The sequence below is a fragment of the Lampetra fluviatilis genome, chromosome 29, assembly GCF_964198595.1.
Source record: "Lampetra fluviatilis chromosome 29, kcLamFluv1.1, whole genome shotgun sequence".
Classification (NCBI taxonomy): domain Eukaryota; kingdom Metazoa; phylum Chordata; class Hyperoartia; order Petromyzontiformes; family Petromyzontidae; genus Lampetra; species Lampetra fluviatilis.
Genome location: NC_136303.1, coordinates 11,796,492 through 11,814,683, shown reverse-complemented (window position 1 = coordinate 11,814,683; position 18,192 = coordinate 11,796,492). Strand labels below are relative to the sequence as shown.

The 18,192-nt window shown below is 55.7% G+C and overlaps 1 protein-coding gene across 6 annotated transcripts in view; it reads right to left on the bottom strand.

The window, feature by feature from the left end:
* IGSF9B (immunoglobulin superfamily member 9B) overlaps positions 1-13,823 on the bottom strand; it is a 172,417-nt gene extending 158,594 nt beyond the window's left edge. For 5 of the 6 annotated variants that reach the window (XR_013639436.1, XR_013639435.1, XR_013639437.1 and 2 more), the window contains exon 1: positions 12,682-13,823. Coding sequence is in view for 2 of the 6 variants with exons in the window: in XM_078870144.1 (XP_078726270.1) it covers positions 12,682-12,757 (76 nt within the window). In the remaining 4 variants the exon portion in view is untranslated. The remainder of the gene's footprint in view (positions 1-12,681) is intronic. The other variant, XM_078870142.1, reaches the window with a different exon arrangement.
* Positions 13,824-18,192: the final 4,369 nt, after the last annotated feature.

The window sequence follows — 18,192 nt, the reverse complement described above, 5'->3', positions numbered from 1 at the left end:
CAACTACTACCGCGTTATAGGAGAACACACTGTACTGTATTATAAATTCCCAAATTATCTTCATGCTAAATTTAGTGGCTACCAGCTTCTCTATCCCATGCTTTCATTCCATTGCCATGGAAACGACCAGGTGACAGGCTGACGTTTAAGGCAATGGCACTTGTTCAGAACAGAGAGGCAGTGAGGGCCGAAAGATGCCGAGACTGCACTTAGGACAGCGGTGCCCACAGAAGTGCGGCAAGTTTGTCTGTGCGACGGTGAGGTGCGGTGTGGCGAGGCGAGCCCTCACAGCCATCGTCCCACCGCCACAGCGATCTCAACCCAGAGCCTTGCTCTCAGCTGTCAAATTTCTTCCCACTTCCTCGGTGTCACGGTGGGCCATGCCACGTCCAGGCCACAAAGAACAAAGTAGGGCAGTGTGGCATGATTTGAGGATGCATCCTTTTCAACAACCCTCGAGAGTGAATATAAACTAAAAAACTAAACACTTTTTATTTTACCAGGTAAGGCCCCACTGAGCTATATAGCTCTTTTTCAGAAGCGACTGGGCCACAAATGATAGCTCAATGAAGTGGCTTATCACGTGGAAATTTAAAGCAGTCAAATACTCGAAACACATGACGTTGATTCTAAATGGGGAGAGGAAAACCAGAGGACCCGGAGAAATCTCCACGCGATCACGGCGAGACAGACACGCAATCTCCAAATATACAGTAGGCGTCAGGGTCGGGATAGAACCCACACACTTCTGTATACCGGGCGAGGTAGTTAACATCTCGCCGGGAGTGGCTGCAGACATGACGTGAAGCAATTACATAACAACACCGGATTGTCGGGCGTTCTGGACGGGAAGAAGCACCCCCAAGGCTTGTACCCAGAGTACCGTGAATTTGGGCACGCACGCACAGCAGCTACCAGACTGTAGGACGCACCTTCAACTTTTGTTTTCAATGCACGGGGTGGGGCGGCCGAGGTGAGAACAGCGTCTGCTATTCCGGGGAACACAGTGGCAAGCTCTGCGGACTCGGCCGCACAGTAACCAATTAGGGTGCAAAATCATCGGGCATACTTGGAATGTTTCGGCCCCAATCTAGATTGATGAAGAATTTAAATGAGACCGTGCCGTCTCAAGATGCCACGGTATAAATAGACTCCGCACACATCACGGGACCTTGGGAAAGAGGGCAGATTATTTTTTGTTTTAATGAGGATAATTTTTTTTGGTGGAGATTATGGACGAGAGGCCTTACGCGCCGCACTCCCCCACTCCCCGCTACGCTACCCGCTCCCCGCTCCGTACTCCCCGTTCCTCGCTCCCCGCGAGTGAAACTCGCCATCCACTCCACCGTCACGGCGAGGGTCGCCAAGCTTAGAGCCATCGTCGTGCCCACGTGCTCTCCACTATTCCAGACAACCCTATGTGCTCGTAATGTCCCAGCCATGTAGTGCGCGCAAGGTGTGATGTATTAACCTCATGCGGACATTACTATTGCGCGGTTTACACGCATTGTACACTGCATTATAAACAGGTGGTAGACATTTTATGCTGATGATACACAATTGTCCACCGCAGTGAAGTCAAAGTAACATATGAAGAAGCTCCAAGATGGCACGCGAGTGGTGCTCGTGTTGTTTGCACAAAACAGAATGCTGCTTGATTCAGGAAAATCGGTGGTTCTGCTGGTGGCCACTCTGGCTCAGGTGAAAAAATGTGTGGGAGGATCAGCTGTGGATTTGGCAGACACCAGGATTTATTTTTCTACTCAGCTAAAGACCCTCAGCACCGGAATTTCGTTTAATCACCACATGCAAAATGTAGTCAGGTCCTGCAATTTTCTTATCAGGGCTCTATGACACATTCAGCCAATATTGAGTCGTGAGGTAGCCAACACGGTGGCATGTAGCAAAGTATCTTGGCTCGATAATTGCAACTCACTACTCTATGGGACATCTGGTAAAAACATGATCAAGGTTGTAACGTGTACAAAATCTTTTGACACATATCGTGATGTGTATTGCAAGATCCAACCGTGTCCATCCGGTGCTCATCGAGCTGCTTTGGCTTCTGAGTGCCAAACAAAACATTATAAGGTCTCACTCATTACACTCAAAGTGCTTGCGACAAATGAATCACGATACCTCGCTGATCTCAAGGAGCATAAACCATCACGCAAACTGCGGACATTCTCGCCACGGCATTTGGCTGGCCGTCGAACAAAGACGGTCACCGCATCGCGCGCTTTCAGATGCGCTTCTGTGTCCATTGGAACGCTCTTCCTTCCGATATTAGGAAGCCACTGGAGCTTTGCACTTGTAAATCTATATTCATAAGTCATTTATTTAGAACTGCTTTTTGTGTTAAGGTTGTTGTCCTTCCTGATAAGCATGGTTGGCTACGCATGGTGCAAAATAAATTCAACACACATAATTGCGGTGTGCGGAAAAATCAGTCGGAGGTAAGTAGAGACAAAAACAGAACGCCTGGATTACGCAATAATAATTGATCATTGTTAATCCACTGCTGGATGAAGGCCTTCCACACCTTGTCGATCATGGGGGGTTGTTAGACCATGCTTCAGCGGGGGGGGGAGGTTGAGTAACAGCAGTGAATACAAATCACTCTTCGCCACTGATGTTAGCCACTTACACCTCTCCAAAGACAAAATTCCCCCGTGTAGCCTTAACAGACTGTTGGGGCAAGTGCAGTTAGCGAGCACCTATGAAAGTTGACATGGCACACGAGTGGGTGGGTCGCCAGTAACACGCCCGGCCGCCTTTGTTTCTCCATTGGCGATTTTTTTTGACACACTGCACCAGGTACTCTTTGAGGCTGAGCCGATCTAGGGAAGGCCCAGGACCGGTTCAGATATTCGCCACTGGTGTTGGCCGTGAGCAGTAATCGAAACCGGGCTGTTCGCTGCGTGGCGTGCAAAGTGCTGCGCCATCGCTCCCCATACAAACAACGCCACGGCTGCTCACGCACACACGGCTCCACGCACACACGCGCACCCATGACTCTGCGACCCAGCCAGTCTGGCCCGTAGCTTTGTTCTCCAGCTGTAATCACTACTCAGGGCTGTTATCAAATCGGCCACCGACAGCACCACCGCTTTATCTTCACGGCCCTTGTGGAATAACGCAGTGCGACTTAAACGCGGCTCCTATAATCACAGCCACGGCCCCAGGCTGCCAAATTCAGTCACCCGAGAGCCATGCCACCACAGAGCCACCGAACCCTTCCGTGAGCATTCACGTTCTACAGGTGTCCCAGTGGCCAACTCACGCCATGGCAGCCCTTCACCAGATACATTCTTGACAATCCTCATCATCAGCCATAGTCTATCTACTGCAGGATGAAAGTTTCGCCAAGCCACCGCCAACCTCCCACAATGCACCCAGCATGCACATCCCCTGTTGCGGCTATTGATCAGATAAACTCTTGCAATGAGGTTTGTGTCACCGTCACACAGTGCCCGCACTGAAGCAAACGAACCTCTGGCTTCCGATCACTTCTGAGACGGAGGACGCGCGTCCAACCAGGAGCCACCCGACTTGGTCGAGATGTTGACGACATCGCCTGGGATACAGAGTGTCGTGGGTTCGATCCCGGCCCTGACAATGTCTGCTGTATATTTGGAGTTTGCGTGTCTCTCTCCCTCTCTCTCTCCTCGTGGTGGCTTGGATTTTTCTCTGGGTCCTATAGTTTTTCCCTCCACATTTCGAATTGACATGCATTTAGAGTCTTTGGCTGGTGCTATAAAATTCCACGCGATGACAAGCCGCTCCGTTGAGCAATAATGTGTGGCCAGGTCGCTTCTTAAAAAATAGCAAATAGCTCAGTGGGCCTTACCTAGTAAAATAAAAAAAATAGTTTATTTCAGACTCAGTATATATTTCATGTGCATTGATTAATAAAGTGATGCAATCATCCCCAGCCAATGCTGTGCGTGTTTTCAAACTAATTACACTTTTTTTGCGAGGGATTGAGTATAAAACATATAAACGCGGATATACATAACAAATGACGTTAACGTTTTCGTCCATCAGCCGATTGATCAAAGCTTTCCAGGCCAATATTGTTGAGTTGTGCATTTGTTTGAGCAAGCAAAGCAGCGCTCCGACACGCGGCCTGACATTCTTGGTGTTATCAGCAGATTCTGCCTTGAATAAGAAAATGCTATTCGATAACCAGATGCCATTGGAAAGACTCCATCTGTTCAATACCAAATAACCAGATGCCATTTTTAAAAACTCTCCATCTGTTCAATGCCAAATAACCAGATGCCATTGGCAAGAACACTCCATCTGTTCAATGCCAAATATCCAGATGCAATTGGCAAGAACACTCCATCTGTTCAATACCAAATAACCAGATTCCATTGGCAAGAACACTCCATGTGTTCAATACCAAATAACCAGATGTCATTGGCAAGGACACTCCATCTGTTCAATACCAACTACAATACCGTTTACCAACTCATGTGTTCTTATGCAGCACATATTAATACAAACAGTAGACATATTGGCTGCGACAACCCACGTGGTAAGTCAATAAAACAATTATTGTTTCGTCCATAGCCGATTGGCAATGCGTGTTTTATTGTCGGTAGTGACTACGCCCAACCTCCGATCGTACACAAAGCACCCAAAAGCTCCGTAGTAGAATCGACGGAATATCGGCGTCTTAAGCAGCAGCTGGGCTCGTCTAGGAGGGCAGAGAGCAGCCTCCTCCTCCTACTGCCCACCCAGACAGAGAGAGAGAGAGGCTACAGCCGCCATCCAGCGAGCGATGGTGCCCCGAGGGCACACGCGGCGCCAGCACGCACGCCGTGCGGTGCCGCGCGACTGCTGAGCTCAGAGCTGGCGCCGTGTCTCTCTGGGTCTCTATGGGTCCCTATGATGGGTGTCTATGAGTCTCTATGTTTCTCTGTGTCTCGATTTGTCTCAGTGGGCCGCGATGGGTATCGATGGGTCTCTGTATGTCTCTATGAGTCGCCAAAACTAATTTATTACGATTTTGACTTCCGTTTATTCGGGTTCGGTTGCCAAACTAATACATTGTAAGGTCGCACTTGTTATACAAAGTGCTTGCCACAAATGAACCACAATACCTTGGTGATCTCGTGAAGGAGCATAAACCATCATCACGTGAACTCCGGTCATCCTCGCAAGAGCGGCTTTTGGCTGGCTATCAAAGACGGTCACCAAACACAAAAATCAGTTCGAAAGCAATAAGTTTTCAATCTAGATTTAAAAGTGGTTTCCTAATATTAGAAGTAGGAGCATTCCAGACGGCCGCAGAAGCACATCTCAAAGTGCAATGCGGTGACTATCGTTGTTCGATGGCCAGTCAAAATCCGCTGCTGCGAGGATGACCAGAAAACGGGGAAGCGCACCGGGGGTAGCGCACCAGGGTAGCGCACCGGGGAAGCGCACCGGGGAAGCGCACCGGGGTAGCGCACCGGGAAAGCGCACCGGGGAAGCGCACCGGGGAAGCGCACCGGGGAAGCGCACCGGGGAAGCGCACTGGGGAAGCCCACCGGGGTAGCGCACCGGGGAAGCGCACCGGGGAAGCGCACCAGGGAAGCGCACCGGGGAAGCGCACCGGGGAAGCACACCGGGGAAGCGCACCGGGGAAGCGCACCGGGGTAGCGCACCGGGGAAGCGCACCGGGGAAGCGCACCGGGGAAGCGCACCGGGGAAGCGCACCGGGGTAGCGCACCGGGGTAGCGCACCGGGGAAGCGCACCGGAGTAGCGCACCGGGGAAGCGCACCGGGGAAGCGCACCGGGGAAGCGCACCGGGGTAGCGCACCGGGGTAGCGCACCGGGGAAGCGCACCGGGGAAGCGAACCGGGGTAGCGCACCGGGGTAGCGCACCGGGGTAGCACACCGGGGTAGCGCACCGGGGTAGCGCACCGGGGTAGCGCACCCGGGAAGTGCACCGGGGGTAGCGCACCGGGGAAGCGCACCGGGGAAGCGCACCGGGGAAGCGCACTGGGGAAGCCCACCGGGGTAGCGCACCGGGGAAGCGCACCGGGGAAGCGCACCAGGGAAGCGCACCGGGGAAGCGCACCGGGGAAGCGCACCGGGGAAGCACACCGGGGAAGCGCACCGGGGAAGCGCACCGGGGAAGCGAACCGGGGTAGCGCACCGGGGTAGCGCACCGGGGTAGCGCACCGGGGTAGCGCACCGGGGTAGCGCACCCGGGAAGTGCACCGGGGGTAGCGCACCGGGGAAGCGCACCGGGGTAGCGCACCGGGGAAGCGCACCGGGGAAGCGCACCGGGGTAGCGCACTGGGGAAGCGCACCGGGGTAGCGCACCGGGGAAGCGCACCGGGGAAGCGCACCGGGGAAGCGCAGCAGGGAAGCACACCGGGGTAGTGCACCGGGGTAGTGCACCGGGGTAGGGCACCGGGGTAGCGCACCGGGGTAGCGCACCGGGGTAGTGCACCGGGGAAGCGCACCAGGGTAGTGCACCGGGGAAGCGCACCGGGGTAGCACACCGGGGAAGCGCACCGGGGTAGCGCACCGGGGAAGCGCACCGGGGTAGCGCACCGGGGAGGCGCACCGGGGTAGCGCACCGGGGAAGCGCACCGGGGAAGCGCACCGGGGTAGCGCACCGGGGAAGCGCACCGGGGTAGCGCACCGGGGAAGCGCACCGGGGTAGCGCACCGGGGAAGCGCACCGGGGTAGCGCACCGGGGAAGCGCACCGGGGAAGCGCACCGGGGTAGCGCACCGGGGAAGCGCACCGGGGAAGCGCACCGGGGTAGCGCACCGGGGAAGCGCACCGGGGAAGCGCACCGGGGACTTGCAATCCAGAGGTTGCCGTCTCGATTCGATCTCTCGGCGAGGCGGCTGAAACGATGCAGGCTGCTTCAACCCCCCCTCCCTGCCGCCTCGGCCCACCCAGTGGTGGGTGTGGAGAACACGGCAGTGAGTCTGCCTGCAGGTCGCGTATGGTGCGGTAAAGCGTGGGTACTCTCACCTGTTGTGAGACAGACATCTGGCCAGCGTGGAAGATTAAACTAAACTATAAACTCTATTTATTTTACCAGGTAAGGCCCACTGAACTATACATCTCTTTTTCAGAAGCGACCACAAATGACAGCTCAACGAAGTGGCTTGTCACGTGGCATTTCTAGCAGCCAAATACTCATTGGTTCTTTCGGTGAAGTCACGTAGAAAGAAAATGAATTAAATAATAGAATACGACGTTTCTATTGCAACACAAGCAACCGTCATCAGATAGAACTACATTTGAGAGACAAAACACAGACACGGAGACACACAGACATACACACAAGCAGAGAGAGACAACATAGAGACACACAGAGAGAGAGACAACATAGGCACACAGAGACCCAATGCCTCTGTGTCGAGGCCTTAAAAAGAGAGAAAGGGGGGCAGAGAGAGAGGTGGGTCTGCCGGGGCAGCTGCTGGAGCAGAGAAATTAGCATGTCAATGAAAGACCCAACAAGACTGGTACATTTTAGAGAGTTGTGTGGAAATCCACCCCGAAGCGACTGAAGGAGAGAAAGAGCGAATGGACCTATGAGAGGCTGGTAAATTTGAGAGAGAGAAATAGGCAGTTTAAGAAAACAAAATTTAGCATTTTTTTTGGAAATGTAATGCAATACAACACAGAGAGTCGGCTAACACACAGTTAACGCATCGCCTGGTTGATTACGATCTCCAAAGATTGCTAAAATTAGAAGCTAAGTGTGAAATTTGACAAACAGAGACACACAGAGATGTGTGTGTACCAGCCAAATACTCTAACACATGTTGATTTTCAATTTCGAGGGACAAACCAGAGAACCCGAAGAAAAATCTACGCGACCCTGGGGAAACACGCAAACTCCAAATATACAGGCATCAGGGTCGGGATCAAACCCACGACCTCCTGTATACCAGGCAAGGTAGTTGACATCTTGCCACCATGGCCAAACACCTCATGCAGGTAAAACCAGTTTCGTGAGCGTGTGGGTGTCATGTCGTTCGTGTACCTAGCGTTTAAAGACACCGTCGCTGGATCGTACAACCATGAATGCGAACCATTTTAACAAATGTCCGTGACCGCGTGCACAGACTAAATCCGATTATGAAACTGCATTCAATAATCACAGGGAGCGTAATGCGGTGTTTAAACGTGCTATCTTGTTCACACATTCCGCCAAGACGAGTGGCTTTGAAGAGCCGCCACAATGTCACGAGCAAGAACAAATCGAAGCCGCGCGTTTATCTGTTGCCAGAACCCCATTAGACGCTGCGTCCCAGCACCGGGCAGCAGCAGCAGCGGCAGCAGCAGCAGCAACAGCAGCAGCAGTAGCAGCGGCAGCAGCAGCGGCAGCACGAGGCTACCGCGAGACCTCTCCAGAGGCGTAGCTAGGGGGGGGGCAGGGGGGTACATATGTCCCCGGGCGCCAAGGTAAAGGGGCGACAAAATGAGGCTTACAACGTTACATTATAACTTATTGCGGCGGGCGCGGCAGCCTGAAACTACTCCACAAATCTACACCTCAACCTAAAAGTTTATATATCCCGCCACACACAGCCTACATGTCATGTAATTACATTTTGGTATGTGATTAAACGAGGGGGGGGGGCGCCAATTTTATAGTTCGTCCCTGGGCGCAAAATATCCTAGCTACGCCACTGGACCTCTCAGTGTTCCGTTTTAAACGCGTGCGATAAGATGCCAGGAACCGACGATATCCATATCCCAGGCGAAACACAGTCGCAACATCCCGTCTGTAAAGGTCGCCTCGTCCTCACCAGCGCGTCATCTCGGCCCGGAGGAGTTCCCTCCAGCGATGCTCCGAGCATGATTATGGCGCCACCACATCCATCTCGCCCGGCGTGTTCCCCGTGATACATTGCCGTGGCCGCGTGACCGTCTGGTTATGGTCCCATGCTCATAAGATTATGGAGATAGCAGTGTCATAGGGTGCAGTCGTGTATGGGCAATACGGATGGGCGTACTTTTTACTCTAGTGGTAGTGCCTTACGCCGAAAATCCTTACTCCAAGTCGACCGAGCAGCGATTGAAAAAATACGGAGTGAAAAGCCGTGGTGCATTTTGGTTGCAGGAACACAGACTTTACTAATTGGCTGTGTCGGGTGATGATGGGTTAAACGACATATGTAAATACTTACGCTATCTCACCAAAAACAACCCTGTGTTATGGATGATATTGGTCGCTAAAGCTTACGTGTTACACAGACAGACGAGGGCCGCGACGCGAGTCGACACACTACGTTCACAAGGCAAAGGCGCCGCCCTGCAATTGCCTGCTCACGCCACTGCCGCCTGAAGGGTCTCCACTCGAGGGGCTCGAGACGGACACACACACGGCTGGCCTTCTCGTCTGCGAGGTGGCCCGAGGCTGGCGGTGCCGTTCTCGAAGTTACCTCGCGGGGGCCGCTCGGAACCCAGCGAGCCGAGTTCAATTCCCGGCGCCACGGCTAACATCATCGACCTAAAATCAACAATCGACCCAGTTCAAGCCGCACTCACCGGCGTGGTGAAGGATGATCGGAACACCCACCGTGGCCGACATGACCGACATGAACAGGACTTCCTTTGTAGACAGAGAATTGCTGGATTCTCATCAACGTCATCACCATCATCGATGTTGTCACGCGCGCAGAGCGGCGTGCGGCAATCCTCTCTTGGACACTCGCAATCACCGACAAGCAGCACACCGCCACCACCACCATCTCGGGGTCAAGCGCGGCACACAACGTCGAGGAGATCTCCAGAGAGAGAGAGACGGGGACACTGCAGAGTTTACCGGTGAGGCACGCGGCACGCGCTTTTAATGGGATACCGTGCGAGTTGCAGGCACCGGGCACTGCGCATTCAGCAGCCCCCCCCCCCAGCAGCCCCCCACACCCCTCCCCCCACCACGCGCAGCGCAGTGGCCGAGCACAAAGACAAAGATCCCCCGTATAGTCTTCGCTGGCTGTCGGTTGGCAAGTGCACCGAAGTGCACCCACACCCACGCCCGGCCACCTTTGTCTCCTGATGTGGTTCCCCCCCCTCCCCCCCGCACCAGGTACTCATTCAAGCCGAGTCGGCCGCGCGGGAGGGTTCCAGACATTGGCCACTGACGTTGGCCGTGAGCGGCATTTGGAATTGCAATGGGGTCACCGGGTTCGTAACTGGCCAATACCACCACGGCGCCTGTGCCAGGTCAGGTGCACCTTGAGGCTACCACGTGAAGTGTCGATGGCTCGCTGACAGGAGGAGGTCACGGGACAGACCCTGCAGGTGCCATGGGTTGATTGACTGATAACACGCACGCACGCACACACACACACACGTGTCACGCACGCACACACACGCAACACTTTCTAGAACTTTCCCCAAAATAATGTAATGATTTATGTATAAATACGCGACGTTTCGGGCAATGGTCCTTCAGAGAAGAGTGCACAACTGCCCCGCACACATTGGTATCTAAATACTCCCCGTAAGGCAAAGATCCCCCTATAGCCTTCACATATTTCGGGGGCAAGTGCTCTTCGCGACCACCTATTACGGCCGGCACGGCACACGACGAGGGGGTGGGTGGCCAGCACCACGCCCGACCACCTTTGTCTCCCCAGTGGCGATGTTTAAACATTCCACTAGTACTCATTTGAGGCTGAGTCGACGTAGGGGAGGCCCAGTTCAGAAAATCGTCACTGGCGTTGGCCGTTGCGCAGCGCGCGAACCACTGCGCCACCACTCCTCTATAAATGCTCCTCTCATACACACACACAAACACACACATGCATACACACACACCCGTGCACACACACGCAGCAGCTAATCGTGCAGAACGCGATAACAAAACGCCCAGGCTTCACCCGCGCATCGCGCCGAGATTAATGCATCGCCGGGGTTTGTGAAATCACAGTCATCACCGCACGCCCCCACATGGCCACTCGCGCCCGCCCGCACACACACACACACGTGTCACTCTCACACACACACGTGTCACTCTCACACACACACGTGTCACTCTCACACATAGACGTGTCACACACACACGTAACACACACGTGTCACACACACACACGCGCAACACACACGTGTCACTCACACATGTGCCACACATACACGCGTAACACACACGTGTCACTCGCACACACACACACAGGTGTCACACACACACGTAACACACACGTGTCACACACACACGTAACACACACGTCACTCACACACACGTGTAACACACACACCCATGTAACCCACACACACGCATGTAACCCACACGCAGGGACAACGCTCCGTTCTCCTGCCGCCTGCGTTGGCCGCCCCTCGGGCTCGTCTCGCACGCGGCCAAGCGGCACCGCGCGCGTGCCGGCAGCGAGCCAGCAGCGAGCCAGTAGCGAGCCAGCAGCGTGCCAGCAGCGAGCCAGTAGCGAGCCAGCAGCGAGCCGCCCCCATGGGGGACACGGGCGGCAACGAAGCGGCCTGGCAGGCGTCCGAGCCGGCGCGGGGCGCGATCGGCTTGAGCGCCGCCAGCAGCGCGTCGCACCGCTCTCTCCTCAGAGCGCGAGTACGAGCGGTCTGTCCGCACATGACAAGGATCGTGAACCACGTGGTGGCTGGTCCGTGGTGCACTGGGCGAGGCGGATCGCGTGCACTGCATCAGCATCCCACCCCCCGTGATGCGCTGTGCCCACAGCAAGCCGCGCGATGGGCTGCAGAGTGAACCCACTGTGTGCCCTGCGCTCCTGCAATGGAGCAGTGACGAGGAACAGCGACACAACATGAACTCACTCTCGCTCTCTCTCTCTCACGCTCACTCTCTCACGCTCACTCTCTCACGCTCTCACGCTCACTCTCTCACGCTCACTCTCTCTCTCGCTCACTCTCTCACGCTCACTCTCTCACGCTCTCACGCTCACTCTCTCACGCTCACTCTCTCTCTCGCTCACTCTCTCACGCTCACTCTCTCACGCTCGGTCTCTCTCACACTCACTCTCACGCTCTCTCTCACGCTCTCTCTCACGCTCTCTCTCACACGCTCTCTCTCTCACGCTCACTCTATCACGCTCACTCTCTCTCGCTCACTCTCTCTCGCTCACTCACGCTCTCTCACGCTCTCACTCTCTCACGCTCACTCTCTCACGCTCACTCTCTCACTCTCTCACGCTCACTCGCTCACGCTTTCTCTCTCGCGCGCGCCCTGCGGAAGCCCCTCTCGTCGTGGGCAGCAGCAGACCGCGACGTCGGCACTCTCGCTCCTTGGGCACGCAACTGGCATCGTGATGCGGAATAAAATCGCACTGCGCACGGTGGCGGCGGCGCGGGGTGCCGGGGAGGGTGCGGATGGAGGGTGGACATCGGTGACGAGGGGGACTGCCCTTCTTCCGGACTTGTCGGTGCAATAAATTCCACTCTCGAACAAAACGTTGCCCCCATCAAACTACTGTACAGCACAGCCCACACATGACTGCGGCACGGTGACGTCACCCTTCATCTGCACAAGGTGCACTTCTATTTGCGCAGCGAGATGGAGCAGCGCGCTCGCTCTCTCTCGTGTGCGCGTTCATCGTGGCTGTTGCCGCCACGTGCGGACAGGGGAGGGATGGGGAGAGCGAAGGATGGGGAGAGAGTGAAGGATGGAGAGAGAGTGATCGAGTGGAGGGAAGGAGGGGAGGAGAGAGCGTGGGATGTACGCACCCTGCAGGTCGGGCAGTGACTCTGGCAGCGTGAGCAGGAACAGCAGAAGCCGGGCTCCGGGGAGTCGCGCGTCCATCCGCCCGTCTCTCCCGGGAGCTGGCGGGGGCCTCCGTGCCACCGCGTCCTTCCCGGAGGCTCCAGTCTTCTCTCTCCTCCTTCTCTTCCTATTCTTCCGCCTCCTCTTCCCTACTTGCCTTCCCGTGTGCGTGTGTGAGTCTGCGTGCCTGTGCGTGCTCGTGCCTGGAGCGGCGTGTGTGCCAGCGTGTGTATACGCGCGCGCGCGTGTGACTGTGATCTTGATTAGATTCGACCGGCAGGTACCCTTAATGTGTAAGCGTGTGTGTGCCCGTGTCGGCGTGTGCGCGCGCGCACGTGTGTGCGCACGTGTGTGTGTGTGCGCACGTGTGTGTGTGTGTGTTCGCGCGCGCACGTGGTGTGTGTGCGTGGTGTGTGTGCCTTCCTCTACCACACAGAGCGACGCGAGCCAGACCCCCCCCCCCTTGCTTGGGCAGCTTCACTCAGTCCCTGGGCCCCGTCTCCCCCGCGTCTCCCCCTCGCTGCACGCGGCGGCGGCGGCGGTGGCGCTGCGCTGCTGCCGCCGCTGGCTGGACGGATGTGAAATAAGGCGCCGCATAATTACAGCTGCGCTAACGCGACTTGTTACAGCGATGCGAGAAGGCTCGCGTAAACACAATGCTTTTTTCTTCTTGTTTTAATATTTGATGTGCCCAATAAAAAATAAAAATAAATTCTAGAGAACGCAGCAGCGCAGTCGCCCTCCGAGCCAGTTAAACCACCTTCACCATTTTGCCTTCCCACACCAGTCAGACTGGCAACACGCCAGGCGAATCGCCCGCTCTCTCGCTCTCTCTCTCTCCCCTCCCTCTTCCTCTCTCTCTCTCTCCCCTCCCTCTGTCTCCCTTCTCTCTCCGTGCCGCTCTCCCCTCTTCTCCTAGCACCTCGTCCCCCGCCCGCTCTCCTCCTCCTCCACACTCTCGCAGCCTCTCCCGGCTCTCTCCCCACGCACAGAGCCCTTCTGCCGCTGCTCTCACTGCAGTGCGCGCCAGGTCCCCCACCACTATCCACCCCCATCTCCCGCTCCATCTCCCATCCGCGGCTCCATCCCTGCCCACACCCGCCCCCGCCCCAAGCCTGAGCTCGCTGTTGGTTCGCAGCGAGACGGAGGAGGAGGAATGGTGGGGGCAAAGCAGCCTCCTCCTCCTCCTCGGCGCATCAATCAGAGGCCGCCGTCTCCTCCTCGACTCGCGAGGGAAGACCCTTAGCGAACACCTGAGCGACAAGGTCAGGAGGTCGAGAGATAACGCGACGGAGGTCACCGCGACGGAGGTCACCGCGACATCTCCCGGCGCGTGCTACCGGCAGCAGCAGCATCGTCCCGGATTGAGACGGAACATATTCGTCTGCAAGGGTGTCCGGGGAGTCAAGTGACACATGCACGCACACACATCGTCGGCCATGATCAATCCACTGCTGTATGACGGCATCCCCAACACGTCGCCAGCTCGCACGGAAACGCGATGCAACGTTGGCGCACGAAGCCGCCTTCGTCACTCCATCTCCGCGCGGTCACCGCCCTCTCTGGCGGTAGCGTCTCCCCCCCCTCCTCCTTGAGCTGCCACTCCGTTGTAGGTCTCGACCCCACCGACCATGACCCCTTAGACAGCGACGCTGCCTGCCGAGCCCACATTCTTCTGCTTATCAATCCGCGCGACCATCCGTGTGCTTCTTCCCATCCTGCCCCGCTGCCCGCTTCTTCGCGCACGTGTCCAGCCTCCGTGCCGTGTTCTTGTTGCGCGTCGTCCACGTGTCCCATCCGCGTGTCTGCGCAGGTGATGTGCGCTCATTTAAACGTCTTTTCTCTAGATTTGAAGCTTTCGTGACTGCAAGGAATCATATTCTTAGGTTTTTTCGGTAAAGTCACGCAGGTAAAACATCAAAATTAATGAAAATAAAATAAAACAAAAATCACGACGTTTCGGAGGCAACACAAGTCTCCGTCATCAGGTGGGACCGTCACAGCCAGATTAGCTGCATCAAGTGATGATGCAGCTAATCTGGCTGTGACGGTCGTGATTTTTGTTTTTATTTTATTTTATTTTCATTAATTTTGATGTTTTACCTACGTGACTTTACCGAAAAAACCTAAGAATACGTCTTTTCTCCTTCAGCCGCGTGACAATCGTAAGCTATTCCGAGCACATTTTTTTTTAACGCAAGGTGGGGGCAGGTGCGGTGAGGATGGAGGTGGGGCTGGGAGTGGGGTAGGAGGGAGGTAGGGTAAGGGGCGGTGGCGACCCCTGCTGACTGCACACAGCATAGGCAGTCTAAGCAGACCCACGAGACATCGCACAATGTGTCATTCGTCCAGTGGTTCTCAAACTGGGGTCCACGCACCCCTGGGGGTTCGAGACAAGACTAGATTTGTTTTGGAAGGTAAATGATCGAAAACACAAATTAAGCACGGGCACATACATGTACAACTACTTTGTTTCATCAAACCTATATATTTATAAACATGTTTTTTTATGATTGAGAACCAAAGGGGTGCAGGTTGCATTAAAGTTTAAGAACCACTGTGTTAGTTCATCAGCCTATGTATTGGCTCTTCACGCGCCCAACATTATTCAGCAGCATGTGTGAAAATAAGACTTGAAAACTCTGGACCGGTTTCAACATTCTGGGTCTCATCCGCAGTCTGACGTGTTGTACGAACGCTCCAGGGGTTACCAGATCGTAATGGCGGGGAATGATCCACAGTGAAAGAGATTCGCGCTCGGGTGACTTCTTTGGGGCGCCTGTATGGGCTCGCTTGTGACGAGGCGTTAGATGTTTGCCGAGGCTTGGCCAGCTTCTAGGTGCGGGATTGGTACCACTCACCCGCCAAGCGGTGAATGTGAACTCAGTAACGGGACCACAACTTTGTACGCGCGCTGCGTTGGCAGTGGCGCAACTCGGCTGAATAACGCAAGCCCGCAGCGGCTGTTACCGACAGGTTGCGTAACGCAATGAAGAGCACCGATGGCCGCGATGAGCGAGGGGAGACGTCCTCGGCGTTGGCGCGTGGGGTAGCGACGAAGACGTTGACGGAGCGAATGGAGCCACGCGCGCCCTGCGAGGTGACACGTGGGGAGGCGCGCGCATGGCACTGATCGCCACGGCGGAGGGGCGCGCGCGCGAGGTCAACACACGCGAAGTCAACGCACGCGAGCTCAAAGGAGGGAGACATTTCGTTCGAGAGGACTTTCACTGCACAAAACAAATCCTTTGAGCAACCGGCCCCGGCTGAAAGGGTGCGTCATAGACTGCAGCCTCCTCCAGTGTGCGCAGCGAGGAGAGGGCCACCGCGGGTCTGTCCACCTTGCGCGCGTCGCCTCGCACGAACCCCTTCCTCCCGCGCAGTCGCTCCACCAGGGGCACAGCTATTTTAGTCTCCTCGCAGCCGGCGTCACCGACCCCCCGGCGAGAGAATCACAGCGAGAGACAGCGACCCTGGGCCCAGCCGGGCGAGACGACGCAGCGTGCACGCGACCGTGCGTGCACCTCGTCTCCCCCGTGCCCCCACTCCACGCCCGGCCTCGTGCCCACGTGTGTCTCGCCCTCCCCTCCCGCTACTGCCGCCCCACCTCGCCACGGTGGCTAGGAGATGTTCACGACATCGCCTGGTCTACAGGAGGTTGCGGGTGCGATCCCGACCTTGACGATGCCTGTATATTTGGAGTTTGCGTGTCTCTCTCTCCCTGTGGTCGCGTGGATTTGTCTCCGGGTCTTCCGGTTTTTCCCACCACATTTAGAATCAACATCACGCGTTTACAGTATTTGGCTGCTATACATTTCCACACGATAAGCCACTTGAGCTATCATTTATGGCCAGGTCGCTTCTCAATCAGAGCTATATGACCATGGCTGCTGATGATGATGATGGACGCAATTGCAAATCTTTTTACTCCACCAGAAGTGTTGATGGGGGTGGTACCATGGGCAGTGGGTCCCTTACTCAGGACAGGAGTTTAACAATACGGGGTGAAAACGTGGCCCTCCTGGTCTACAGACAACCGTTTCCAGCTAGTGTCGCGTTGCGAATGTAGTGCTGTGTGTAGCTGGCCGCTGGATGTTCTCGGCCGAGGGTCCTGTGCTCACCAACGATATTCAAATATCCTACCAGTTGCTGCTGTCGATGTCCACGTCAATTGACACCGCGCGGTGTCGTGAGCGGCGGGGGGGCGGGGCGGGGGGGCGGGGCGGGGCGGGGCGAGGCGGGGCGAGGCGCAGTGGGGACACTCCGTGCCTCACAGCAAGCAGGACCTGGGTTCGAATCCCGACCGCGGCGCCTTTCATGTGTTTCCTCCACTTTCCCCCCAGAGCTAAACATAAAGGCAAAGGTCCTCCCGTATAGCCTTGAGACTATTAGGGTAAGTGTTGTTAGCGAGTAACCTATAAAAGCCGGCACGGCACACGAGGGGGGGTGGATGGTCAACACCACGCCCGGCCGCCTTTGTTTCCCTAGTGTGCGATATTTACACACTGCACCAGGTACTCATTTGAGGTGAGTCGACATAGGGAAGCCGAGCTCAGATAATCGCCACTGTTAGTCGCTGGGTTCGTAGTGCAGCGCGCAAACCGCTACACTACCGCTCCTCACTCCATAGCTAAACACACACACACAGTGTGTAACTGGTATTGGCTAAACATCCCAATGTTGAATAACGACCCCGCAAATCACTCGATTGGGAATCACAGAAGCAGCAACAGCGCCCTCGAATGCAAAAAAAAACACTTGGCAAGACTCTATTGAAAAAACGGGCTTCCCTGGGTACAAAAAGATAATCAATGATTCTAAACAATACATGAATCACGGCAATATTTGTGTTTAAATAAATTGAGACTCAATGCCTGCGCGTGCTAGAGGATGTGCATTGAACGCGAATAGTGTGACACTGACAATCGTGGCAGAAAGATTTGACAATCGCACCTCCGATTAGCACGGTTGGCTACGTACGGTGCCAAAAAAGTTCAACACACACCAGGGTGGCAGTATCAGCTAATCGATGCGCCTCCCCTTAATTGCATTACTGTCAGCGTCGTTTGGACTGTAACACGACGTGTCTTGTTACACGCACGCGGCCAAGTTTGATTGGCCCGTGTTGCGTAATGGCGCGCGTGGCAAAGTCTCCGAGTCTGTGCCGGATCTAAGCAGGGCCGCGTTCCAAGTCGCCAGTCTCGAGCAAAAAAAGCACTCGGGCCGTGAGTGATTTTTTTGCGTGCTAGACTCAAAATCGGTCGGCCGATTTTGCGGGCTCGGCGTGGAGGCGCGCCAACGTCCGTGAGACGTCGCCGCGTGCCCGTGGCACGTTCCGCGCGAGTCTGCTCTCATGTGCGCCTCCACCGAGTCCCTCCAGGTGGCTTGGATATTCTCATTTAATGCCCCCCCCCCCCCCCCCATGAATCCTATCTTCGCCAACATTCTCAGGGGCGCCACGGTGGCGAGATGTT